Source organism: Hypanus sabinus, chromosome 1 (genome assembly GCF_030144855.1).
Source record: "Hypanus sabinus isolate sHypSab1 chromosome 1, sHypSab1.hap1, whole genome shotgun sequence".
Lineage (NCBI taxonomy): Eukaryota > Metazoa > Chordata > Chondrichthyes > Myliobatiformes > Dasyatidae > Hypanus > Hypanus sabinus.
The window spans coordinates 197,143,973-197,171,562 of NC_082706.1; the positions used below are offsets into that span (position 1 = coordinate 197,143,973).

Genomic DNA, 27,590 nt, shown 5'->3' on the forward strand with positions numbered 1-27,590 from the left:
AGGATTGATGAAACATTACTCTATTCTGTACTCACACAGAGTTTTTGCATTTGGTGAAAATGAATCGATGATGATGGCAACAATAGGATGTAGACAGAAGGCCATCAATTGTTTGGAAAAGCCAACCTTAAAATAGTGTCACAGGTACATAGGGTTGGCCTTCATAAATCAAAGTATCAAGTACAGGATTTGGGATAGCATGTAGAAGTTGTATAAGAAGTTGATGAGGCTCAATTTCAAGTGTTGTGTGCAGTTCTGGTCACCTATCTACAGGAAGAATATTAATAAGATCAAAAGAGTCCAGCAAAAAATTACAAGGACTATGCATGGTCTTGAGGACCTGAGTTTAAAGGGAAATAGGTTAGGACTTTATTTCCAGGAGTGTAGGAGAATGAGGAGAAATTTGATGCAAAATTATGTAGCTTATAGATAGGGTAAATGCAAATATTCAGGGCTAACAATCCTGCCTGGTAAAGCAAAATTGTTACAGGCACTGCAACGAAGGATATTTCTGCATCTGAGTGCAATGACATTCCCGAGTCTCAGAATTCCTAACTATTCCTGGGACTTGCATGACTGACGGAAGTGAAAACTGAGATGAAGCTATGGCCATGATAAAGGAAGCCCTGCAGACAGCTAGAGATGGAGAATCTTCATCACTGCTCTAAATGCCAGCAGAGTAACAGGCAGTAAGTAGGTAAATGCCTTTACCACTGAGACTGGAACTAGAGTTCATGGGTTAAAGTTGAAGGTGAACTGCTTAGAGGGAATGTGAGGGAGAACTTCACTCAGAAGGTGGTGAGATTGTTGAATGAGCTGTCAGTGGAAGTGGTGGATGTGGGCTTGATTACAATATTTATGAGAAGCCTATTTCTAGCTAGAAGCCTGAGAAGATTGTAGGATTGTTTTAGGGACCAGCTCTGGGTTCCATTAGCCCTTCTCCTGTCAGTAGAAACTGCTCCGTTGTGCTTAATAGCTAAGTCATATGTGATGGCCAGGAAATGGACTTGGTTGTCAGAGGCTAGTTGAGATGCATGCCATTGGGAGCATTAAATCAGTAGTGGGAGCTTATCCCCACTACCTCTCCTATCCATGACAAACTTAAGGGTATAGCACAAAAACTATGTTTCACTTACTCTGGAGAGGAAATATACTCCTATCTCTTATAGTCATTGGCCGGAGATTCCCAGGACCTTCTACTTCTGTTTCCTTTTCTCCAGGTAATAAACTACTTTTCTCATGAAAGTTTGAATCGATCAGGACTTTATTTCTTGAAGCGCAGAAATAAAGGAAGATTTCATGGAGCTACAAAAATAGATAGGGTAAATACAGGCAAACGTTTTGCTCTCAGGTTGGCTAACATGATCTAGAGGTCATAGGTTAAGGGTAAAAGGTGAAACATTTAGGGGAACTTCTTCACTCAGAGGGTGTGTGAGTGTGAAAAGAGCTGCCAGTGAATGGTGAATGTGACTTTGTTTGCAACATTGAAGGAAAATTTGGATAGGTATATGAATAGAAGGGGTTTGGATGGCTATGATACAAGTGTCGGTAGGTGGGACTAGGAAGAAAAATGGGTGAGCACTGAAGGACCTGCATCTGTGCTGTAATGCTCTATGACTATCTGCGGTACCTACATACTAGCTTTTCCTGAATTATTCACCAGGATTCACGAGTCCTTCTGCATTTCTGAGCCTTGTAAGCTCTCATCTTTTAGATAATATGCCCTTTACATTTTCTTGCCAAATTGAGCATATTTTCCCACATTATAATGCAAAGCCAGATTTAGACAATAGACAATAGCTGCAGAAGTAGACCATTCGGCCCCTCGAGTCTGCACCGCCATTCTGAGATTTTTGTCTACACATTTAAGCTACTCACTTGGGTCTTTTAAGAGACTTTTGGATAGGTACATGGAGCTTAGAAAAATAGAGGGCTATAGGTAAGCCTGGTAATTTCTAGGGTAGGGACATGTTCGGCACAATCTTCTGGGCTGAAGGGCCTGTATTGTGCAGCAGGTTTTCTATGTTTCTATTAACATCTATCCACATGAACTCTTCGCAGCAAAGATTTTCTACCCACCTGTCTTTCCTTTTACGTCCACTATTTATTTAGCTTCCTAAGGCAACACTGTATTCTAATGCCCTTACAACAGAAAGAAACTGAATTAATCATTATTCAAATCTATAATTACAACATCAATAGGTAAGCAGAAAGCAGTAATTTAGTACCTGGCTGACCACAGTTAGGGACAAGAACCAGATTAAGATTCCAAAAGCAAGTTCAAGCAAGTAATGGTAAGTTGGAACTGCTCTAAGGATGTGAATTACCCAGCTCTTTTCATTTTGAATATAACTAGAATCATAGAATCATAGAAAAGAATAGCAGGGAAGTAGGCCCTTTGGTCCATCTAGACTATGCCAAACCATTTAAGCTACCTACTCCCATCAACCTGCACTGGAATCCTTACCCCTCCATACCCCTACAATCCATGTACCTATCCAAACTGCCCTTAAACGTTCAAATGGATCTTGCATTCACCACTTGCACTGGCAACTTGTTTCACAGACTCACAACCCTCTGAGTGAAGGAGGTTCCTCTTACGTTTCCCTTAAATTTTTCACGTTTCAGCCTTAATGCATGCCTTCTCATTGAAGTACCACCCAACCCCAGTGGAAAAAGTCTGCTGGCATTTACCCTGCCTATACCCCCACTCTTAATTTTGTATGTCTCTTTCAAATCTCCTCTCAGTATTCTACATTTGTATGTTCTAAGGAATGAAGTCCTAACTTATTCACCTGCCCCTATAACTCAGGTCTTTCAGACCTGGCAACATCCTTGTAAATTTTCTCCGGACTCTTTCAACCTTATTTACATCTTTCCTATCGGTAGGTGACCAAAACTCCACACAGTACGACAAATTAGGCTCCCACATGCCTTATATTACTTCAACATAACATCCAATCTTCCAAATGTCTGTTAATGTATTTTCCCAGCTAACAAATTTATTTTTGAAGTACTGCATATTATGGTGAATGTAAACTATCCTTTTGAATATGTGCTGGATATCTTTTCTGTTCTATCAAATGACTTAATCTATTGAGACAAAATTTTCAGCAATTTGTTCAACTTGTAATTGCCTTGATAGAAATAAACCTTCACACAGATTCACAAGTACTGTGTTCCATTCATCCAACTATAGATCTGTCAACCAAAGCAAGAAGTGGTAAGAATAGTTCTTGGCAACATGAGTGAGATCACTGATGCTGCATTGGTTGAATTATGGCTTGGTATGGAAACATCAATGCCCAGGAAAAGAAAAGCCCACAGTATGTGGTGGATACAACCTGGGAAAAGCTTTCCCTGCCATCGAGCACATTTAGAAAGTGGCATCCATTATCAAAAATCCCCACTACCGCCATCAGACAGGACATACAGGAGCTTGAGGTCCCACACCACCAGGTTCAACAACAGTGACCACCAGGCTCTTGAACCAGCTTGGATAACTTCTTCCATCTCAATGCTGAAATGACTCCACAACCTATAGACTTACTTTGAAGGTTTCTACAACTCATGTCCTCAGTATTATTTATTTATTTTATTATTTGCATGATTTGTCTTCTTTTCACATTGTCAGTCATTGTTTATTCATTAATTATATTGTACTTCTTTATTTTCCTGTCAATGCATGCAGGAAAATGCATCTTAAGGCAGAATATGTTGATATAGGTACTTTGATAATAAATTCACTTTGACTTTGATGAATTGTGCACTGTTGACCTGACTTTAAATTGTGGATTGTCTGACAATGACTTCCTGCTAAGAGCCAATTTGCCTGCACTCTGTAATGGATATTCACTTTCCAGGTCCCAAAGGCCTTTTGTGCTAACCACAGTTTGTCAACAAAGCGGCATGACCTTTCCAAGGGTCAAGAACTTATTTAGTAAGTTAAACTTCTAACCAATATTCCTTGCTCAGCCTCTTGGTCACAGAAATAACATGATCCACGTTGGCCTAATTAAACATTGCATCCACCTGACCTGATAAATGTAACTGTGATGTCAACTTGCAGAAAAACAGTACAAATATTAGAAAGAAGCCAAGATGTTAGGAATGACTAATCTAAGGGTGACAGAAAGAAGATCTAGAATTTATTCCTCAGCCTTCAGTTTCTGCAATGAAGGACTCGTTGGCATGTCTTTCTAGCTTGTAAGAATTATAATTGCGCTTGTAAATGCTTTATAAGTTTTAAGTCCAAGAATATTTCATCAAAATTAAATGTGCCTTACTAAAATAAAATACAATTTAAGCTGCTTCATTAGCTGGAAGTATATCCTTCCTGAATGGAGCAGGGACTCACTACTAAAAATACTGACCATTGATTGATATCTTTCCATAGAGCCTGAAATAATGAGGTCAACTAGTCCTTAAAGAGTAGGCTGATACTGTTTAATTACCTTAAAGTGAGGAAACTTATCAGACAGGGCTTAAAGTTTGAAGTTTAGAGCTCACAGACTGTGCACTCAATATCATTGAAACCCCCATGTTAAAAATGAGAGTTATGTTCAAAGTCAAAATGGCTGAAGTCACTTACCACTTAAGAGCAAAGGTGTTTATTAAGACTGACAAAAATCAAACTTACAAAAAATTAGTGAAAATTAGTGAAACAGTGAAAAGAAAAATGCCAATATTTACAAAATGATATCTGCAAGAAAACAGAATAATTAAATCTCTGAACTTGTTGTTGCCTAGTGTGAACTCTTGGTAGCTCCTAACCCTCTCTCATAATGACGGTGATGGGCTCCTTTTATTAGGCATGAAGGCATACCATCTTTAATTACCATTTTTAATTTAAATTGACGCATGAATTAGAATGTGATGCACGGCATGATGTATTTGCAACCATATAACAAAATAAACAGAAATATTGCAGTATACAAACAATATGTACACATTTACACACCCCCATTACTAAAGGAATGGAATATCATGTCATGTCTGGTGGGAAAGGCACCATAAAACCAACCTGAGTGCATCAGCTCAGTTTGACCCCAGCAGACACCATGGGGACTGCTGGGAAATGAAACTGTGAGACAGCAGAACGCTCAACACAATCGGCACACTTACAGGTAACTACAAATAAAGAATTAAGTTAAACTAAACCAAACTTTGTTGTCTGACTCTAAATGTACATTGCAATGTAGAGAAGAACAGTGGGCTGATTTTATAAGAATATGCCGGAGAAGGCATTGAAGTGAGTACATTCACCAGAACGACAGCAGAAAACTGAAAAGGCAATGTTTGTCTGTAAGGAATGCATTCACAATATGCTCTCCATCAAACCCCACTTAGTGTGTTAAACAGGAGTTTCATCTGACCCAAATCCCAATTTGATTGTCACAAAAAAATACTATTTATTTACAGCAAGCTTGTTTAAAAATGTGTATCATGGTACAAAAATCATTAACACAAGAGGTTATGCAGATGCTGAAGATATTTAGCAACACACATAAAATTCTGGAGGAACACAGCAGGTCAAGGTCTACAGAAGGGAACAAACTACCTATGCTCGGGCCAGACCCTGCATTCCTCTAGCACTTCGTGTGCGCAGTATCATGTTGCAGGTATCTGCTGCATCATATGAAAAAAAAATGACTTATAGGAACGAAGCAACACACACACACACATACAAAATGCTGGAGAAGCTCAGCAGGCCAGGCAGCATCTATGGAAATGAGTAAACAGTTGACATTTCGGGCCAAAACCCTTCAACAGAACCTGATCTTGGACTGTGATAGCCCATGGCATACAATATGGCCCATAATGATGATGATTTTAATTTTGACAAATAATGCTTGGCATGGAGCTAAAACTTACAAAGAATTTCCAAACGTAGTACAATTTTGTTTGCTCTGTCCGCCAGAACAAGCAGGATCTCCCGATGACCCTCCATTTTAATTCCACTTCCCATTCTGATACGTCCATCCATGGCCTGGATGAGGCCACACTTAGGTTGGAGGAACAACACCTTATATTCCCATTAAGGTAGCCTCCAACCTGATGGCACAAACATCATTTTCTCAGACTTCGAATAATACCCCTCACCCCTCCTTCACCATCCCCCCTCTCCCTCCCTTTTTTCCCTCTCTCACCTTATCTCCTTGCCTACACAATGCCTCTCTCTGGTGCTCCTCCCACCACTTCCTTTCTTCCATGTCCTTCTGTCTCTTTCACCAATCAACTTCCCAACTCTTTACTTCATTCCTCCCCCTCCAGTATTCACCTATCACCTGGTGTTTCATCCCCCCCTCCCTTTTAATTACTCCTCAGCTTTTTTTCTCCAGTTGTGCAGAAGGGTTTCAGTCCAAAACGTTTTTTCCATAGATGCTGCCATGCCTGCGGAGTTCCTCCAGCATTGTGTGTGTGTGTTACTCAGATTTCCAGCATTTGCAGATTTTCTCTTATTTACTTTTTTTTTACAGTTACGGGAACATTTGTTTGAGATTTGAGTTGGCTTCGGAGCTTGAGCAACAGTTGGCATCACCGCAGTCCCTCCCTGAGAATTAGCTACTCACATCTCAAAAGGTGTGCAGGTAGGGGATGAACCTATCAATGCCAGGCAGACATAAAGAATCTAGCAGATATTTCAGGCAACCAATGAGTAAGTCTTTAATACATTGGTTTTGAATTAGGAAGAAGTTGCTCCTGAGAAGTATTAATGGGGTTAGAACAACAGTTCCAAGAGTAGTTCAGCTGTGCAGGGAAGGAGGAAGCAAAATGATTAACGTCAATTCTATTATTAGGAATATAGACAGGCATTTCTGAGGTCATAGAAATATGTTCAGGACAATCCTTTGCCTTCTGGTGCCAGAATCAAGGTTATCTTTGAACAATTGCAAAACAAACATCAGAGGAGTAAGTCTTGGTCTATATAAATGCTGGAATCAGAGACTAACAAGAAAGCATGAAGCTCTGTTGGCAGGTATTAAGTTACAATAAAAGACATAATGTTCCAAATTCTCTGCATTGCAGTTTTCCAGTAGGTACAAACATTTTGAAATGTGCATTATTTTACATATAAATATTCATATAGAATGCAAATATTTCCTAAAATAAGACAAGTATATAAGAAATTGACTATATTTCACAAGCAAGTGAAGAAAGCATCTTTTTCAGATTGTACACATAAAAAAATTGTGATTGAATTTTACACAGGGCAAACCCCCCCCTTCAAATCTCATGTTTTTTTTTGATGACTGGCAAGGCATCTTGCACAAACACAAGAGCTACAAAGATTGAAATCCATTGAAGCTTCAATCTTCCTGAGCTCATCATCTGCAGGATTCTACCTTAGCATGAAGCAGCAATAAAATTAACTCATATATTCTTATGTGGAACTTATCCAAATGAATGAGGAGCACATCTGTAATATTTTCTTCTCTTGTTACAGTTGCTTGACTTTTGCAGAAACATGTCAAGAAAGTAATTGTCATGAATAATTTTGTTTCCCCTTAGATCAATAATGCTGTACACAGAGGTATAAATGTTTTCAGTCTTACTCAGATGCGATGCATTCCCAACGTCCAGGATTAAGAGAAAAAATTCTAATTTGTTTACAAAATGATAGATCTGTAAAACATGATTGTTCTAGTAGTAGTAGTTTATATTCTGCACTGAAATATGTTAATTTAGCAAGACAATTTCTATTTATTTTATTTGCATGATGAAAAAAAGGTCACTACAAGATGAATTTCCAATGGTGGTACAACAGTGGAAACAGCAAGCAATTTAAAACTTCAGGGAGAGCACATCTTGCACAAGCTCTCATGGTTCCAGAACACATACTACACATATGGAAGCTCGTCAATGCCTCCACTTACTGATGAGGCTGAAAGCAGCTGGCCGATGGACATTTTTGGAAATGGTTGTTTTTTTTATACTTTCTATAAGATATTAATTTAATTAATGCAAGACCAAAATTGTAGATTTAATCATGACAGGAAAAATAAACCATAATATTTATTTTTAACAATACGTATCATTATCAAAATCATATTTTTCACGGTATGTGGTGGTTCATTCCCACTTACTGGAAGAAGGCAAAATAGCAGTTACAAATATCTTTTCATTTTTAATTAGCTAAGTATTAGTGCATTATACATGTGTTATAATTGTCTTACTTATGTCACTTATTAACTGGGTTATTTCTATCTGAAGTATCTTTTGCTATCTGAAGTATAAAGGTGATAGATTTCTCAAAGGCACCACCTTTCTCGCCTTCTTCTTTTCATTAAATCTATTGAATCTCTGCTTCTCAGCTCCTCACTTAGTTTCATATGCTCTGTGTCTATGTTTAAACTTTATGGTAAACGCTCGTGAAGAATCAATGAAACAAAGTTTCTCGCTCATTCCTGTACTCCTAAAAGAACCCAGGGATCAAATATTGCAGAGCTCTGACAACGTCAATGCTCACATCCTTCTGCAGATGCACAGTAGAGGTCATATCCTAACATGTTGAATCGCTACATGGTACAGAAACTGCACCGCTGTGGACAGGACAACTTTATAACCGGTAGTCAAAACTGCCCAATGCATCACCTACACAAACCTACCCGCCATAAAGGACATATATACAGAAAGGTGCTGGAAAAGGGCCCAGTAACATTATGAAAGATCCCACCCACTCTGCTCATGGACTGTCTGTCTCAGTCCCATCAAGGAGGAGGCTACATAGCATCCACACCAGGACCACCACACTCAAAAACAATGACTTTCCCCAAGTAGTAAGGCTCCACCCACTAACTCAACCCTCCACACCCCCCCAACCACCACTACTTTATTATTTTCTGTCAGTCACTTTATGTACAGTCACTCCTGTACTTAACGTCACTTTATGGACATACAGTCAATCTATGTTTGTATATAAGCTATCTTACATATTTATGTTTATTGTGTTCTTTATCTTATTGTTATTTTTGTGTTGCATCAGATCCAGAGTAATAATTATTCTATTCTTCTTTGCATTTGCTTACTGGAAAAAGACATTAAACTATTCTGAACTTTAAATGAAATGGAATTAGAAACAATTTGTATGTTAACAGTCAATTACCTATTTTTTGATGCGTACGAGTCCAATTTAATTCTCTCATTATAACCAATCTGGTCAATGAATGCTAACATGAGTGGAATAATTGCATGTCCCTGAAATTATGAAGAGCTTCTCCATGGATGGGAGAGAAGCAGATGAACACAGGAATGCCCCATACATTTCAATAAAATTAATGTTCTTATAGCCAGAGGCCACTTTCAATGTGGAACCGCGGAGTCCAATGAACATCCAATATCTGGGTCATTGCTTTAGTTCTTAAGTTGTTAATCACTTAGCTTTTGAAAATTATGATAGCTCAAGCCTTTATAGGCGCTATTAGTTATGGTTGATAAAGCATTGGAATCATTTGGAGCATTGGTGGTACTCAGGGAAATCTTAAGAACTTTCCCAGAGATACTATGCTCTGCCCTTGACTTCATCCTTTTTCTCCTATCACATCATTTAAAGCTCAATACTTAATGTAATCCTATCAACATCAGAATACAAGCTGTTTCAGTGACAACATCTTACAGTTACAGAAGAAAAGTGTGCAGTCTCTCTACATCGAGATTCCGGCTATTGATGACAAGAAATGCAAAAACAAAACGTGCCCTTTCTCATTTGTTTCCATCCCTACACATGATAAATATAATAGGCAGCCGAAACACTGTTGTCTTTTTACACAGTGAGTTCTTTACATTAATCCATCAGTGCTCATCACAGTGCAAAATAACTAACATCTCATTACCCCATGCTGAATATCCATCACGCTGGATTTTGTACAGTCTATTAATTATGCATATGTACTTCTCTGCCCCAGAGTGAAATATTTTACACAGAGATTCCACGCCCTACTAATGATCAACAACATATTCCAATCAGCAGAGTATAAAATCATGAGAGCACTGCAAATACATTTTCAATGCAGAATATGATGGCCTGTTGAATGATATAGGACAGTAAATACAGATACTATACTTGTGCCAATAAGATGCATCCTTTTCCATCTTACAATGATGCAACAATTAAAACACCAGAAGAGCTTAACAACTTGAGTATATCCATGAATAGCTGATTGGACATTGGCATTTTACTTGTCTTACCTTGATAGAATAACTTAAATCCATGAGCGCTGACAGCGAAGTCACTAGTAAGACGCAATGCAAACACAGACCCAGTGCTCGTCACAGGCGCGGGTATCTGAAAGCCAGTTAACCTACATCAGGGGAAAATAGAACACAATTCAGTAAGATCATATACACAAAGCCACATCCACAAATTCATCAGCAATCTTCTTACGAAACTAAAGCTCATTGTCTGAAATACTTCTGCATTATTTTCTATCAGATGAATTGGTATCCTCTCCTTTGCCTGCAGGAGCCACCACCAATGAATCTGAGAAAAGGTATTAACATCTTTTAGATTTATTGTAAATGTAAAATTAGTAGAATATTTATTGACTGGGATATGCTAATGATGGAAGTTTCAGAGCCCCTTACAATGGAGAACACATCAACTAAACTCAGCAGATTCAGGAACAACTTCTTCCCCTCTGCCATCAAATTTCTGAATGGATATTGAATCAATGAACACTATCTCACTACTTTTTATGGACTACTTATTTAATGAACACATATATATATATATATATATATACATACACACACATTTCTTACTGTAATTTACTGTTTTTATTATGTATCGCAATGTACTGTTGCCACATACAAACAAATTTCACAACATATGCTGAGATATTAAACCTGTTTCTGATTCTGAGAAAAAATGTTGAGGCTTGCACTGTCAGCTGTAAGAGGAACTTTATCAGTGTAATGTCTACACACAAATTACTGGAGGAACTCAACAGGTCAGACAGCATATATGGAGATGAACATCAGTTGACAATTTGGGTTAGACCCTTCACCAAGACTGATGAAAGCTCCTGATGAAGGGTCTTGACCCAAATGATCGTCTGTTTATTCCTCTCCATTAATCCTGCCCGATCTGCTGAGTTCCTACAACATTTTGTGCATTTTGCTAAGGGTTTCCAGCATCTGCAGAATCAATTATGTTTATGATTTACCCGCATGATTACTCTTATATCTCAACACTTAACCATGACCACAAGCAGGAAATGTGTTAAAGAGCAGTGGTTATAAAAGGGATTCACTTTCTGAAATTCAGTTCCTGAGATCTCAATAAACAGCTGCTGTTCTATCACTGATTTGCTATCTATTGAAGGTGACACTCTAACCTTCATTAATTATTGCCAAGCAAGCTGTTGGGTCCAGAGGTCTGAAGTTCAGAGCTTTATTTCGATTAATAACTTATTAAAAATGAGATTAATAAACAATTTTACTTGCTCTTTCTGTCACCTATCTCCCCCAACCTCTCTTGTTCAATTTTAAGTTAGCTGTTCTCTTATTTTGCTTTTAGGTAAAGAGATACCATTGAATTAATTATTGTGAGGACTTTGTTGTGTAGGTGAGTGCCAGAATCAGGAGGCATGGTAGCATAGTGGTTAGCAAAACACTTTACAATATCAGCCACCTAGGTACAATTTCTGCCATTGCTTGTAAGGGGTTTGTAAGGTTTCCCATGTCTGCATGGATCTCCTCCGGGTGCTCCTGTCTCCCCACAGTCCAAAAGACGTGCTAGTTGATAGGGCAATTTGTCATTGTAAATTGACATGAGATTAGGCTGGGATTAAATCAGAGGGAGGTGTGGCTCGAAGGACCAGAATGGCCTATTCTTGTTGTATCACAATAAATAAATAAACAAATAAATATAAAAAAAATAATCTGATACTAAATAGACCAGGTATGGGCAACCTACGGCCCGCGGGCCATATGCGGCCCGTTAAGCTTTTTAATCCGGCCCGCAGAACTTGATGAAATTATATTAATAAACCTTGTTAACGTTTTCTCCCCGCAATTCTGGCGTTTTCCCAATATATGACGCACTCTATATACATTGACCTTTGTTGAGGTGCAGCGTATTACTCCACATTTGCGCTTTACTTTGTGACCTTGTGGCGACCCATTTCCTGGCACATCCGGACCAGCTCACAATTAGCCAGCGTTCTGGCTAAGAGAGATCGCCTGCGGGAATTTGCGAGCACAGAGTTCCGCATACCGACGCGCTCTCCCTGCTTTGTCATTGTGCGGGTCGTTGTTGAGTTTTGGCACAGGGGACAGTTGAATAAGAAGGAGCAGGACAAGTAGACCTGCATCTCCTACCGTTTTTGAAATAAAGACAGTCAGGAGGAGAGTGATGATGATAATATCTTGAAGGATAACAGAATTTTCAGTGCTTTAAAATAATAACTGTTACTATTAAAAAAAGCTGTATTTTATTCATTTAATTTTCAGTGTTTTAAAAGTCATTTCAATAAATAGCTAAATACCATGGGACTTCAAAGACAGATATTTTGTTGTAATGCATTTGTTCATTTTCAATTGAAATTAAAGCACATGTTTTCTACATATCCCATGATATTTTATTTTCTCTTATGAGGTGTATTACCAAAACACTCCGTCCATCTGCTCCTGGTCCGGCCCCCCTGTCAAATTTTAGAACCCTTTGTGGCCCTCAAGTCAAAAAGTTTGCCCACCCCTGAAAAAGACACTATGTCTAAGTAATTGAGTGTGGCCATACATATTTTGTAAACACAAAACAATTCACTAAAATATTTAGAAATTATGAATAAAAATTAAATGGACGCACAATTTACATAACTATGCATGTTAATAAAATTATAAATTAATGCAAAATAACTGAACCAATTATCATTTTAATGGAAGTTGATGACTCCACTCCACTTGAAGTGAACTATGCCACGCGAGCCAGATACGGCTGTTATGAAGCTAAGAAGCCACGTAACAAATGCACTCAAGCTGGTTAGGTACTAAATACCTTTAGATCCAGTACTAGGTCCATGGGGTAGAATGAGAGGAATCAAGCAAGTCTTTATTACAGCAACTAACCACACACACAGAAGCTAGTTAACTGATAAACCCAGGCATGGCCTTTGATATCTCCTACATTAGGGCCTTTGGAGATCACAGCTGCCCAAAGTATAAACCACAAAGCTTTCACACTGCGCCAAAAAACAAAAGTAAAATAAATTCAAGACAATTAACTGTTGTGACTGAAAGTCAAACGCTATTTTTAGACAGATATTTTATCTCTCCTGGACTTCAATGGCAAATAAATTTCAAAAAGTCTTTATTGGAAAGAGAAGTCAACTTTAATAGTCAATTTAAATACTTCCTTATGAATATGCACTCAGTGGCTACTTTATTAAGCTCATCTGCGCTTAAACACACATTTCTAATCAGCCAATCACGTGGCAGCAACTCAATGCATAAAAGCATGCAGACATGGTCAAGAGGTTCAGTTATTGTTCATATCCAACCACAGAATGGGGCAGAAATGTGATCTAATTTACTTTGACCATGGAACAATTGTTGGTGCCAGGTTTGAGTATCTCAGAAACAGCTAATATCCTGGGATTTTCATGCACATAATCCCAGAGTTGACATGCCTGAAGGACTTTAAATGGGTTAGAAAATACCCCCAGAAAACAATAAACATAAAAGAGACACAAGAGACTGAAGATACTGGAATCCGGAGCTAATATAAGCTGCTGGAGGAACTCAGTGGGACAGGCAGTATCTGTGAGGGCAGAGGGTTAGTCTACATTTTGGATTGAAACCTTGTATCAGGACCCCATTTGACCAACTGAGCTCCTCCAACTTTCTGCTTTTTTGTTTCATATGAAGAACTATGGGAACGATTTTGGGGCTGAGACTTTGCTTTTTTTTAGTTTTGTAGGAATGGTTTTGAAGACAGCATGGGGAATTATGGCAATACACACAAAATGCTGGAGGAACTCAGCCGGCCAGGCAGCTTCCATGGAAAAGAATAAACAGTCAACATTTTGGGCCTAGGTCCTTCATTAGTAATCCAGGAATTATGGGTCAGGACAGGGATGAGAGGGAGTTAGAGGGTAGGGGTAGTAAATGATGAGATGGAGGCAGGCACTAGTGGTTGGAGTCCAAGTCAAAGTTCTCCATGGTTTAAGGCCAGCAATTCCAGTGACAGATGTCAGGTTTCAGGGGTTAAGGACAAAGACTAGTCAATGGCTGAGGTTGGAGTGCCCCAAGGATGAGGATTAATGGTCCTCCAGATGGGCAAATCTATTGGATGTACATGCAAGACCAGAGGTCAAGGCCCAGAGTTCAAACTACTGTGATTTACAAGTCCTGGAGTCAATACCCAGAGATCTGTAAAGTCGGGAGGTCGAAGTCCAGGGAATGGTGAGACTAGAAATCAAAGCCCATTGGTCAAAGACTGGTCAGTAAGTCCGGAGGTTGAGGCCTGACGGTTGAAACCCTGGATCAGCGTGTCCAGAGGTTGGAGGTCTGCAAACCTGGGCAAAGGACTAGTTGGTGCAGGCCCAATGTTTGAGATTCTGAGAGTCCATGGCTAAGGACTGGAGATTAGAGGGCCATGACAGCTTGTCCTGAGGTTGGAAGTCTGTCTGTGCGTGTGAGTGTATCAGTGGGTGGGAGGGTGAGAAAGGGGTTGTTTTGTTGTTGTTCTTCTTCTTGTTGCTGCTTGTGTTGTTCTGCTGAACATGCAGGGCATGTTATGTTGGCTCCAAAACATATGGCAATACTTGTTGGCTTCTCCTGGCACATTCTTAGGTTGCGTTGGTTATCAACACAAAAAAAACATTTTTACTGTATGTTTCAATAGACATGGAAAAAGTAAGTGAACCTGAAACTAACTCAAAAATTTGACTGCATTTTCGCTGAACTCCCTTATTTTGCATAGGCAGATTACATATAGGATGAATACACACAGTGCTGTGCAAAAGTCTCAGGCTCTTGTACAGGGTGCCTAAAACCTCTGCACGGTACTGTACACTCAGCATATATCAGCCTTTATACCCCCAACAGATAAGGGCAGGCAGGAGGAAATAGGGGCAAAGTGTTTGGGAGGGGTTGCACTCAAGGAAAATCAAGCCCATTAACTTCTAAGTGATATAAGTGTTACAGGAAAATTCCAAAAATTCCAACATTCAATTATTTGGAAATCCCAATGTTTCAGCAGCTGTCCCACATCTTCATACGCCAAGTCATTGCTACCCACGAGCTTCCTTATCACTGATCCATGCACTCATGAGGGCTTATGTGTGACAATGGGACCAGCATAGGTTTCAGGAACATCTGGGCCAGAAACTTTACAGTAGATCTATAAAACGGCACATCAGTGCAGTGGTTAGTGTAGCACCCTTCCAGCACCATTGATTGTGATTGTGGTTCAATCCCTGCCACTAACTGCAGGGAGTTTGTACTGTCTCCCCGTGACCACATGGGTTTCTCCAAGTGCTCCAGTTTTCACAATCATTCCAAAGATTAACCGTAATAAATTGCAGGCAGTTCATACTGATGCTGGAAACCTGGCGACACTTGCAGGCGTCCCCCAACTCAAACCTCAGACTATGTTATTTGTTGGCACAGATGACACCGCTCACTTCATGTTTTGATGTACATGTAACAAATAAAGCTAACCTTCCTTTCTTTAAGTTGAAAATCACAAGGTTCTGTTTCCAACACTCACCTTAAATTCACCAGAGTTTAATTTCCTGTTTCTCTTACATTCATCGTACAAAGTTCAAAGTAAATTTATTATCAAAGTACTTATATGTCGCCATATACAAGCCTGAGATTCATTTCCTTCCGGTCATACTCAACAGATCTACAGAATAGTAACGATAACAAAATCAATGAATGACTGCCAAACTAGGGTTGTAACTGTGCAAAAGCAAAAAGGAAGAGGAAACAATATAAATAAATAAGCAATAAGAGTCCTTGAAAGCTTTGCTGATGGTCTGACAAAAATCTTACAAATTTTGATCTGCTATTTCATATTGGTCCTTGAATTAGTCTGTGGAAGTCCTCCCATATGTTTGCATGGTCCCATTAGACAGTAGGGAGGGCCTCACAGGGTATTCTAGATTATCATGCCGGGTGCCAGTATTGGCACTGGGAGATCCATCTGTTATTGTTACTTCGCATCAACTGGAAAAAAAATAGGCTAAGGACATTTTACGGCACAGTTAAAAGACAGTTACTTCGGGTCCTGAGTTAGGCTGGGCTACCTTAGGGTGGTGGGTTGGAGATGCATCTCTACCAAAGGAGGTGTAAGGCACTCCTTCCCTCTGCTAGCCTGCAGGTCACCCTTGGGCAAGGTGTAGCACCTGCATAAACCTCTGATTGGGGTCATGTGAAGCCATGGGAGCAGGTGGCGAATGGTCATATGAGCAGCTGGTGCATATCACAAGTCCTGGTTATGTGACCACTGATGCCACGCAGACATTCTCTGAAGAGTATTGATAATTGCTGTGGTCACTCATTTTGGAAAGACACTGCCCAAAAGGTAATGGCAAGCCACATCTGCAGAAAACTTTGCCAAGAACAATCATGGTCATGAAAAGACCACAATTGCCCACGTCATACAAAGCAGCATATTACAAACAAATGACATATGTATAGATAGTAAAGGTGAAATTCTGCCCATAAGGGATTTTTAAAAATATAGTCTAGTGGTTTTATGATCAACAGTACAGCTTAATTTTTTAGTTTCAGATTATTGAACTGATTTTTAATTCCCCAGCAATTATGGTGGGATTTGAACTCACGTCTATGAATCGTTTGATCAATTACATTACCAGATTTAGCCAAATTCAATAAACAGATATCTAACCCTGTTGTTAAACATACACTACGAATTTGGTTTCAATTTCGCAAATTCTTTAATCTGAAAAACTTTGCTCTGGACAGCCCTATTTTATGTAATTTTTTTTTTAAACCTTCATTGACAGATCAAGCTTTTAGTATATGGAAAAGGAAAGGTATAAAATGTTTTCGTGATCTTTTTTTTGAAGGTACTTTGATGTCTTTTGATCAACTATCCAACAAATTTGAATTACCTAAATCTAATTTTTTTAGATACTTACAAATTAGAAATTTCTTACATAAAATTCTTCCATCTTTTCCTAACTCAACTCCATCGGATTTTTCAGATTTGATTTTTACTTTTAATCCTTGTCAGAAGGGATTAGTAGCTTTTATTTATAACATGATTATGAAGATACAGCCAGAAATATCGGATAGAATTAGACAAGAATGGGAAAAAGAACTTCGATGTAATATATCAACAGATAAATGGGAAAAAATTTTACAAATGGTTAATTCCTCCTCTATTTGTGCTAAACATGCTTTAATACAATTTAAAATTGTACATAGAGCTTATATGTCTAAAGATAAACTTGCCCGATTTTATTCGCATATTAATCCTCAATGTGACAGATGTCACTTAAAAGTGGCTTCATTGACTCACATGTTTTGGACATGTCCCACTTTACATAACTATTGGAAGGACATTTTTGATGTCATTTCCTCAGTATGGAATATCGATTTACAACCCCATTTTATTACTGCAATTTTCGGTATACCAAATGAAGATGGCAATCAGCTTTCCCCTTCAATCAGACGAATGATTGCCTTTGTAACATTAATTGCCAGAAGGTCTATATTACAAAACTGGAAAGAAGTAAATCCTCCTACTACATTTCAGTGGTTCTCCCAAACTATTTCTTATCTGAGTTTGGAAAAAATCAGAAGCACTATCTTTGATTCTTCAATTAAATTTGAAGAAACCTGGGGACCATTTATTCGACACTTTCATATGAATTAATTTGGCTTATTTCAGATCCTTTTCTCTACTTATACTTGTTCAGGTATGGAGTTCTGGAGTTCTTTTCTTGACACCTTTATATATTTATAAAGTGCTATTATTGCCCATGTTAGTTTTAGTTTAGTATTTTTTTTCAATATATATTTTTTCTCATATATAATTTCAATTTTTTTTTTCTTCTTTTTTCGACGATTATTTTTGTTTTTCATATATATTTATATAGACTTGATTGATTTATGTACCTTTTGTTGATGGATGTTTTAATAGGATATTATTATCCTATTACTAATGTAATCTCAAGTTTATTGAATTTGTAATCTATTCATTATTTTGTGTTGTTTTTTTTAATATATGAAATTTAATAAAAAGATTGAAAAAGAAAAGAAAGAATTACATTACCAATAATATTTTCTTATAAAATGCCTTCAAAAATATCTAGGTTGCTGTCTCCACCTGGTTCGACTTTAATCATGTTGTTGGTTACATAGTCCAAAACTCCAACAAATTTATCAGAGACAATTTCTGTTTCTTATATGTATTTACCTAATCACATTGTTGTTTTCTTTTCCTGAAATTTCAAGTCAACAAGTCCTTATAAAGTAAAGCACTTCCCCTGACATCCATCCAGTATACACAGTTATGACGGCATGGAGAGAGTAAATGCAAGAATACTTTTTCTACTGAGTTGGGGGAGAGACTAGAACTTGAGGTTGTAGGTTAAATATTTAAGGGGAACATGAGGAGAAAGTTCTTCAGTCAGAGGGTGGAAAGAGTATGGAATAAATTGTCAATAGTAGTGGTGGATGCAGGCTTGACTGCAACATTTAAGAGACGTTTAGACAAGCAGATGGATGGGATGGGTATGCAGGGTTGTGGTTCAGCTGCAGGTCAATGATATTAGGCAGAATAATAATGTTGTGGTGCTCCATGACTATGAATCTATCCATTTCAAAACAATTAGCCCATAATTTCCAGGTTTTTTTTTCACTCAATTCGTGGAAACATTTGCCACCTTTAAATCCACATTGATATTACAATTGTAGTCATTAATTAAAAAAAAACAAGTTTAGGAATTCAAACTGAGTTTTGGATGTGTGAGTGGGCTCTCCCCTGGACATAGCACATGGTCTGTTCTTGTACTTATCACAATGAGAACAGTTGTTGAGTTAACAAACTTTCTCATCTATCGTTCTGGACCAAATGCTCGCCACAACATAGAGTTGGGTCAAAGGGCTTGTTTCCATGCCTCATAACTCAACACAAAATTTCTCAAGAAGCCAGACTTATAATTGTGAGGAACAAAATAGTTAATATTGATAAATTTACTGATTACTTTAATTTGGTAAAAAAAAATCCAACAAATCTTTGCGCAACTCAGTGTGTAGACATAGCAATCTAGGATTCACTTGTGCATTGAGTGCAATACAGTTCGTGAGCATTTTCTAACACACCCACAGACTACTATTGACACAATCCAGCCACTAAGCCCGCTTCATAAAGCATTGACAAATCTGAATAAGGACATGTGACTAGAAATGAAATGAGTGAAGCCTCAGTCAGTCAGGTCGACCATGGATGTTGCTTCCTACCTGTTTAGATACGCAAGCCAGGGCAATATGAAATGGAAAGAAATCTGTTGCCCATGTAGCAAGCTCCCCCTCTCCATGCATCTCATGAACTCAATGGAATGGCAGAGACCAATGCAGTCTGGTACCAGCAGCATCAAAGGAGTTGCCAATCAGCATTGAACTCAATGTAGTCCTGCCTTAGGGATTCCAGCTCCAAATTTTTCCCTCAGGGTTTACTCCTGAAACCTTCCCCATGAGTGGGTATAGCCGCAAGGCAGTGGAGGTTTGAGATCAGAGTTTACTTTCTCATAGATGAGCTGCCAACCACAACTGATAAGCCCCATCTGCCCAAAGCAACTGGATTTAAGGTGCCTGTAACCCGCCTTTGCCCCTTCTCCTGTCAGTAGAAATGGTTCCACCGGGGTTAGCATGCACAATTCAGTTCTGTTGACCTCAATAAATTCAAAAGCAATGTATTATGTGCAAATAATGCTATATTCAGCATTTAACAACCACAGAGTTGTTTCAGTCCTAAGATTGTTCTGTTGATTTGGTTTTTGTTTTATCAAGCCAACAAAAGGGTTCTCGTTGACAATCAACAAACATGCACCTCACAAATACCTGCTTAGTCTGCTGCTCTACTCTCTCTATGCTCACGAATGTGTGGCTAGCCACAGATCAAATGCCTCTTATAAATTTGCCGATGACACAACTATCAATGGCAGAATCTCAGATGGTGGCGAGGAGGCATTATTTTGCTCTCTTTTGCACTATATATTTGTTTTATTAAAATATTTATTATGGCAACTTATGGTAATCTCTTTATGTATTGCACTGTACTGCAAACACAACAAACGTCAAGAGATATATCAGTGATAATAAACCTGGTTCTGAATTTGAAGAACAACAGTATGCAGTTCCAATATTATTTTGTTCTGCACACTGAAAAATAACTACAGATTTCTATATATTGTCCTCAAGTAATGTCGGTGCAAATGCTGACTCTAATGTTAAATTTTGGACAATTTACAACCGTGCCCCATGGCAGGAAAGGATTGTGGCTGGGATTTTCCACCTTAATGCTCTTGGCACATATTGGAAGCACCTATCAGGGTATTCCACAGATCCAGCCTGTTGTTTCATAGCTGTTGATTTTCACAGTTGGAAAATCACAGACCTGGGCTGCAGGCTGTCCCAATGTGTGATCTAAACATGTGCCAGGAGCATGAAAGCTGACAGACCCAGTCTGTATCTGTCTAGCAACTTGGATCGAGTGAGTGAGAGAGTGCGAGAAATGCAATGAAGTAGTTCTACACTGTTAACCTCTATCAGATTACATCTGTTAGAGATTTAATCCAAGCTAACTGTGAAATCTCGTTCACAGCTGAGATGTTTCCTGTAGTGAGGGAGTCTAACCTCAGAATACACCCAGTTCAGAAGGGGGGGGGGGCATGAAGAGGATCTCCTGGTGGGCTAGCTCCTGCGCCTGGTCAAGATGGCCAGTTACAGGTCTAGGCAGCGGAAAATGGAGTGTGCTGCTCGGCTGTCCTTGGAGAGGAAGAACTTAGTCGCAATTGGTACAGTGGGGGGCTTCCGGGAGCGGTGGATCCCCCTGGGGATTGACTGTTTTATAGACTGTAGTAACCATATTTTAATCTGAATATACTTATTGTCTCGTAAATCTTGAATGTCTGTACCTTGTGTACATCTGATGTTAATAAACTTTTATAGTTTTGTAAAAATGTATAAATATATCACTTTAGAATTCAGATGAAGGGGAATTTCTTTAGTCAGAGGGCGCTGAATCTGTGGAATTCATTGTCACAGAAGGCTGTGCAGGCCAAGTCATTTGGTGTATTTAAAACGGTGGTTGATAGGTTCTTGATTAGTCAAGATGTCAAAGGTTATGGAGAGAAGGCAGGAAAATAGGATTGAGAAGGATAATAAATCAACCATGATGGAATGATGGAATGATGGAGAAGACTCGAAGCGCCAAATTTTGCTTTTTCATTTATTTTCATATAACAAGAGACCATTCAGTATCAGATCCGTTGTGGAAAGCATCATAACTCCGGTTTAAGATGGTGCTACCAGAGATGGGCTACAGCTTACTTGTGGTTCATAAAGCCAGAAATGTAACTAAGTACTTCATGAAAACACTTTTTTGGTGGAAAATTGTGGCAAATGACCAACACAAACCATGAAGAGGTGAGTGAATGCGAGGCTGACTCGAGGGTCGAGACATGTGGGTGCGAGGCAAATTCGAACCACGGTCAAGGCATGCTCGAGGAGGAGTGGTCAGAGCGAGGTCGAGACAGAGTCGAGGCATGCAGAACAGGGTAAAGTCGGTGCCCATCCACATAAACCGAGAGTAAGGTTGGATTGATCTAAATGCCTGGCTGATTTGGAAGGGTCATGTATGGGCTGGAAATCTGCGGCTGCGTACAGGCCCAGAGCATCTCAATGCGGTAGGGCCCGGGTCCTCGTGCAGGGAATGATTTAATGGTTGAACAATTTAAACGTCAGCCCAGATGGACAGAAAAGGCAGAGTGTTGGGCTCAGGGGCGGGGGTTGGGCCATTTCTGCTCGCTGCTCCGTGACGTTTACACCAGTCTCCGCAGCAGTGGCGGCTCGCTCCGGGCCTCATGTCTGTGGGCTGTGTGACAATTTGCACTGCTGCGTGATGAAATGAGGCCAAAGCTGTGGGCCTGCTCCAGCTGCTCCGAGCTTCATGTCCATGGACGCACTTTCATTCCGAATGCTGTTGCTAGCTTTTATTGTTCGCATATTTTTTGTTTTATTCTCTCACTCCGCATTGGAGGTTTGCTTGTCTCTTATTAATGGGTTCTTTCCGGTTTCTTGTTCTGTGGCTGCTTGTTAGGAGACAAATCTCAAGGTTGTATAATTTATACATACCTTGATATTAGATGTACTTTGAAATCCCCCTTGGATGAAATACTGTGCTCTGCAGTGGTCTGAGGCTACATTGCAATGTGCATCAGATAGATATGAACACTTCATTGTCAGGTCCTGGACATTGCACAATCTTGCAAATCTGAAAATATTATATTGTGCTCAGAGGAGAAAGAGAGATGAGCCCAGAGCCTGAGGACTGTGAGGCATTGCCTGGAGAATAGCTGGAGCAGGAAAAGCAGGAGGAAGGGTGAACCCAGTGGCTTGTTCCTACTCAGCAGCCAGAGGCTAGGAATGAGGGGGTTAGCTATGAGGAGAGATTCAGTAACCTGGGACTATACCTGATGGAATTCAGAGTGGACCTTATAGAAACATACACATTTTGAAAGGGATAAATAAAATAGGGGTAGAAAATTTGTTTCCACCAGTAGGTGAGATGAGAATGAAGGGACATAGCTTCAGGATTCAAAGAATAGATTTAGGTTGAAGACAAGGGGAACTTTTCCCAGAGAGTAATGAATCTGGGGCTTTCTCTGTCCATGGAAATAGAACTGAGCCCTCTGGTTGTAAACTCACCCACGAAAGGAAACAGCTAGTCTGTGAACCGTATTTCACAGTTACTGAGGATTAAATCACCAACAGATGTGATTAGAAAAAGGTTAATGTAGAAATACATCATTAAGCCACTGTTAGATAGATTTTTGCATAACAGGGGAATTAAATGTTATGGGGAAAAAGATAGGTAGGTTGAGCTGAGTCCATGTCCAGATTACTCCTGATGGTATCAAAAAAGCAGAGCAGGCTTGATGGATGAGATAATCAACTCCTGCTCCTATTTCCTATGAATCCTGTATATCTCACCTTCTAAATCTACAGAGCCAGTCCTTCATCAACAAGGCTCATGTCAGAAGTGCGATGGAGCACTCTCCACTTTCCTGGTTGAGTGCAGGTTCAACAACACACAAGAAGCTCGACACTATATAGGATGTAGCAGCAGCAGCCTCCTTGATAAGGACCCCATACAGCAGCATTCACTCACTCTACCACTGATGCATCATAGCAGGAGTTTTGTATAATCTATAGGATCCAATGCACCAATGTATTCTTAGACAAAGCCTTCCACAACCCAGAACCTCTCCTGACTAGAAGGACAACAGCAACACAAGCATGAGAACGCCCAGTATGGAAACACCAATGCTCTTGAACAGAAAATCCTCCTCCATCATGCGTAAAGCCCTCTCCAACACTGAGCAGATCTACATAGAATGTTGTTGCAGGAAAGCAACATCTATTATCAGCCACCCCCTCCCCCCCCCCCCCACCCACACCCACACCCAGGGAACTCTATCCTCTCACTGCAGCCATCAGGAGGAGAGCACAGGAGTCTCCGGACACACACCACCAGGTTCAGGAACGGTTTTTACTCCCCAACCATCAGGCTCTTGAACTAAAGGAGATAACTTCACTCAGCTTTACTTGCGCCATCACTGAATTGTTCCCACAACCTACAGACTCACTTTCAATGACTTCCATTTCATGTTCTTAAAACTTATTGCTTATATATTAATAATTATAATTAATACTATTATGTTTTTTTCTTTTTGTATTTGCAGTTTGTTGACTATTCCATACCAGTTGTTCACCCTGTTGGTGTGGTCTTTCATTGATTCTATTTTGGTTACTGGACATTGAGTATGCCCACAAGAAAAGAAGATTCAGGGTTGTATATGGTGAAATATATGTACTTTGGTAATAAATTCATTTTGAACTTGGAATTACCTGGAAGTTACCCTCTAAGCCACACACTATCTTGACTTGAAAATATCCATGCTTTCCTTCACTATCATTGGGTCAAAATCCTGGAGACCTCTCCTTAATGACTTTGCAGGTATGCCTCCAACTCAAGGATTGGAGCAATTCCAGCAGAATCCTTTTTTATAGGTGTGGTAAACTACATATATCTGTCTGGACACACCACTCTGCTGACTGCTCCTGTGGCTCCTCCTACACAGACCCCTGTATAAAGGCGATTCGAGGCACTGCTCCTCCCTCAGTCTCCAGGATGTTGTGTGGTGGTCTCTTGCTGCTAATCATGGTCTCTTGCTGCTAATAAAAGCCTATCATTTGCCTCCCGTCTCCAAGAGTTATTGATGGTGCATCAATAGGTTAGCTTTATTTGTCACATTTTACAGTGCATACATGAGAAAGTCTCCAGATGCTGGAAATCTAGAGCAACACACACAAAATATTAGAGGAGCTCAGCAGGGCAGACAGCATCTATAGAAATGAATGAACAGTCAACTGTTCGGGCCAAGATCCTTCTTAAAGCATGCAGTGCTTTCATCAAATCAAAACAGTGAGGATTTGATAAATGTCAATAAAGGGAAGTAAATGCTGGCTCAGCCTACAAGGCCCACGTGCCAAAGAATAATGTTTCCCAGTTAACGGAAAAGACAGGCATTGGTTGCATGGGATCAATGGTGCTTGCTAAGGGAGAGATTATTTTCATATGGATCCTCATGATATCCATCATACAAATAAAGAGCTGTGAGAGCTCAAATGATGCATGAAATCCCCTCAATTCTGACAGTGCAAATAAATCATGAATAAAACAAGAGCTTAGTGAATGATCTTCTGACTCTAGAAACTGATTGACTTGATATAAAAGTCTCTTCATTTAATGATGAGCGGTCCCACAGAAAATGCTTTTTCCTCAGCTCAGCTCCATTTGGCAGGTTGAAACATTGGTCAAAATCTTGGATCTTCAGACTGTCCACAGTACAAACAGTACCGCATCAACATTGCGGCATTAGCAACTGAGAGAATTGCGCAAAACTATCGATCAAAGGACTCACTTTGAAGGACCCTTCATCTTGTGTTCTTTATATTTATTGCTTATCTATTTATATTTGCATTTGCAGAGTTTGTTGTTTTCTGTGCTCAAGTTGAATGCCCCAGTGGCGGTCTTTCATTGATTCTATTATCGTCACTATACTACAGGAAATTGAATCTCAGATTTGTATATGGTGACATATATATACTTTGATAGTAAAATTTGCTTCGAACTTTGAAGTAGATGCTTTGAGCTTCACTCAGCTCACAGAAAACCTCAAACACACGTGTCATTCTTTGTCATAAAATGTCTTCCAAGCAGTCTTCTGCATTTTACCTTGAATAATATGGACATCTAGGGAAGAGGGAACAAAAAGGAGATATTTATTCTCACCATGCGATCTTCTTCCTATTTCTCTGCTTCCTCTCGCAGTTCACTCTCTGATGTGGCAATGGTAGGTATTGTTAGGACAGAACAATTTAGTGAGAATGAATCTTGGGATAGTAACCAATTTCACATGGGAGCTAATGCAGAGTCATTGCCTAGATGAAGAAGTATCAGTCCAATTTCACTGGACAACAAAGATTTTGCTTCCTGAACACTTCTTGGGTGCGACTTATGGATCTTGGGCCGCTGATCATGAAAATCATCACAAAATTTCCCTTTCAAGCACTATTTTTTTATAATTGCCTATATGTGTTATTTCAATTCATTATTCAAGTCAGAATAAATGATGCTGAGGCTAAGGAAGGCATTTTTGTTGGCCACAAATTAAACAAGTCATCAATGACAGGCAATTCTAAGAACTTCTAATGGGATTAGAGAAAATTGCATGGAAAGCGTTTAAGGATGCTGTGAAAAATAATAGCAACTACAGAGCACCAACTAGGTGCATCTGGTTAACAACATCCTTTAAGCATACAAAATCATGAAAAGCAACCTGTCACTAAAGACTCATTTTCTGCATTCCCATTTAGACTCCTTCCCTGAAAAGCTTATCATTGTCAGTGACGAGCACGGTGAAAGGTTTCACCAGGGCATCGCGATCATGGAGAAATGGTAACCGGGCAACTGGAAACCATTACGTGGCTGATTATTATTGTACACTTAAGGAAGAAGCCTGAAACACTGAGTACAAGCAAAAATCATCAACGAAACATTTTTAGCTCAGTTGAACTATTGCAAGTAATCGCACCATTATGCAATTATACACATTATATTCAATAAAAATTAATTTGTTGTTTTGCCACATTCCTACATGATCAAGTTGTCTGAAATTATATTTGTGATTACCTTCAAGCAGTCCCCCATGAACATTCTGAGGAAGCAGCACTTTTGAAAAAAAAAGTTGTTGTCCAATGTGATTTCACAAATGCGCACAGCACTTCATTAACACAAGAGATTCCGTAAATGTTTGAAATCCAGAGCAACACGCACAAAATGCTTGAGGAACTCAACAGGTTAGGCATCATCTATAGAGTGGGACAAACGGTCAATATTTCAGCCTAAGTCCCTTCATCAGGACTCTCTTCCGTAAATGCTGCTGAGTCCCTCGAGCACCCTGTGTGTAACTTTCAGTGGCACTATCATTTCAGATGCAAAAGCATCCCTCTATGTCCAGCCATAGTCATGATTTTATTCAAGTACTTCCACATTACAGATGGCATTAACCATCTTTCTCTTTGAGGCATGGTGAGATATGCAAAAAAAACTTCATCTGCCGCAACTCTGTGATTTAACTTTGCAAAATGAAGTGTTCTGCTTGCCCTGCAGGAGGATATTTCAGTCAGTGCTAGTGTCTTGAGAATGTTCTTTTTTACTAAAATAAATTTAAAAATGGAAAATGAAGTTCAATCACTTGGCACCTTGACCATTTGATAATCTTCCAGGTAGTTTGTGATATCCTAGCAACAAATGGATGATATCAGAGAGTCTGGTGTTCAAGGCCTAGTCCCCATACAGAGTCCTCATTGGTTGAAAACTGTGAGTCTTCAGAGTGATACAAACGATTGAAGCCCTGAGCTCGATCAGAAGTCTGGAAGTCGAGGCCTGATGGCCTGAGCCCGCAGTTCACTGAGGAAATGTAGCTGATCTCTGAATCTACTAGCAGCTGGAGTCCAGAATCTTGGGGTTGGAGGACTGTATGTGGGTGGGTGGGAGGAATGGGGCTTGTTTTGCTGTTGTTGTTTTGCTGATGTGTTCTGAGTTGTTTTGCCGAGCAATGTTGGTGCTGGAAGGTGTGACAACATTTGCCGGCTGCCCTCGTGGCTGTGTTGGTTCTTGATAGAAATGACAGATTTCATTTTATGTTTTCTTGTACATGTGATAAATATTTTTGAATCTGAATCAGTCTGGTGCAAAGTTCTCCAATGATCACAAACTACTGGGAAATTTGTAAATCACATGGCAGTGTGGGCCGGGAGGA

At 39.5% G+C, this 27,590-nt stretch overlaps 1 protein-coding gene and 1 long non-coding RNA gene across 3 annotated transcripts in view; one reads left to right on the forward strand and one right to left on the reverse strand.

Moving 5' to 3' along the window:
- Positions 1 to 27,590, reverse strand: part of csmd3b (CUB and Sushi multiple domains 3b) — a 2,186,187-nt gene that overhangs the window by 1,732,325 nt on the left and 426,272 nt on the right. The window contains exon 3 of the mRNA XM_059983996.1: positions 10,189 to 10,301. Coding sequence (XP_059839979.1) covers positions 10,189 to 10,301 — 113 coding nt within the window. The remainder of the gene's footprint in view (positions 1 to 10,188; positions 10,302 to 27,590) is intronic.
- Positions 2,253 to 9,147, forward strand: LOC132384742 (uncharacterized). Of its 2 annotated transcripts, none has more exons than XR_009509008.1 (4): positions 2,253 to 2,294; positions 3,864 to 3,940; positions 6,480 to 6,590; positions 7,732 to 9,147. It is a non-coding gene; the product is annotated as an uncharacterized LOC132384742 (long non-coding RNA). The 2 variants fall into 2 exon arrangements; XR_009509007.1 differs by having other exon boundaries at positions 6,480 to 6,582.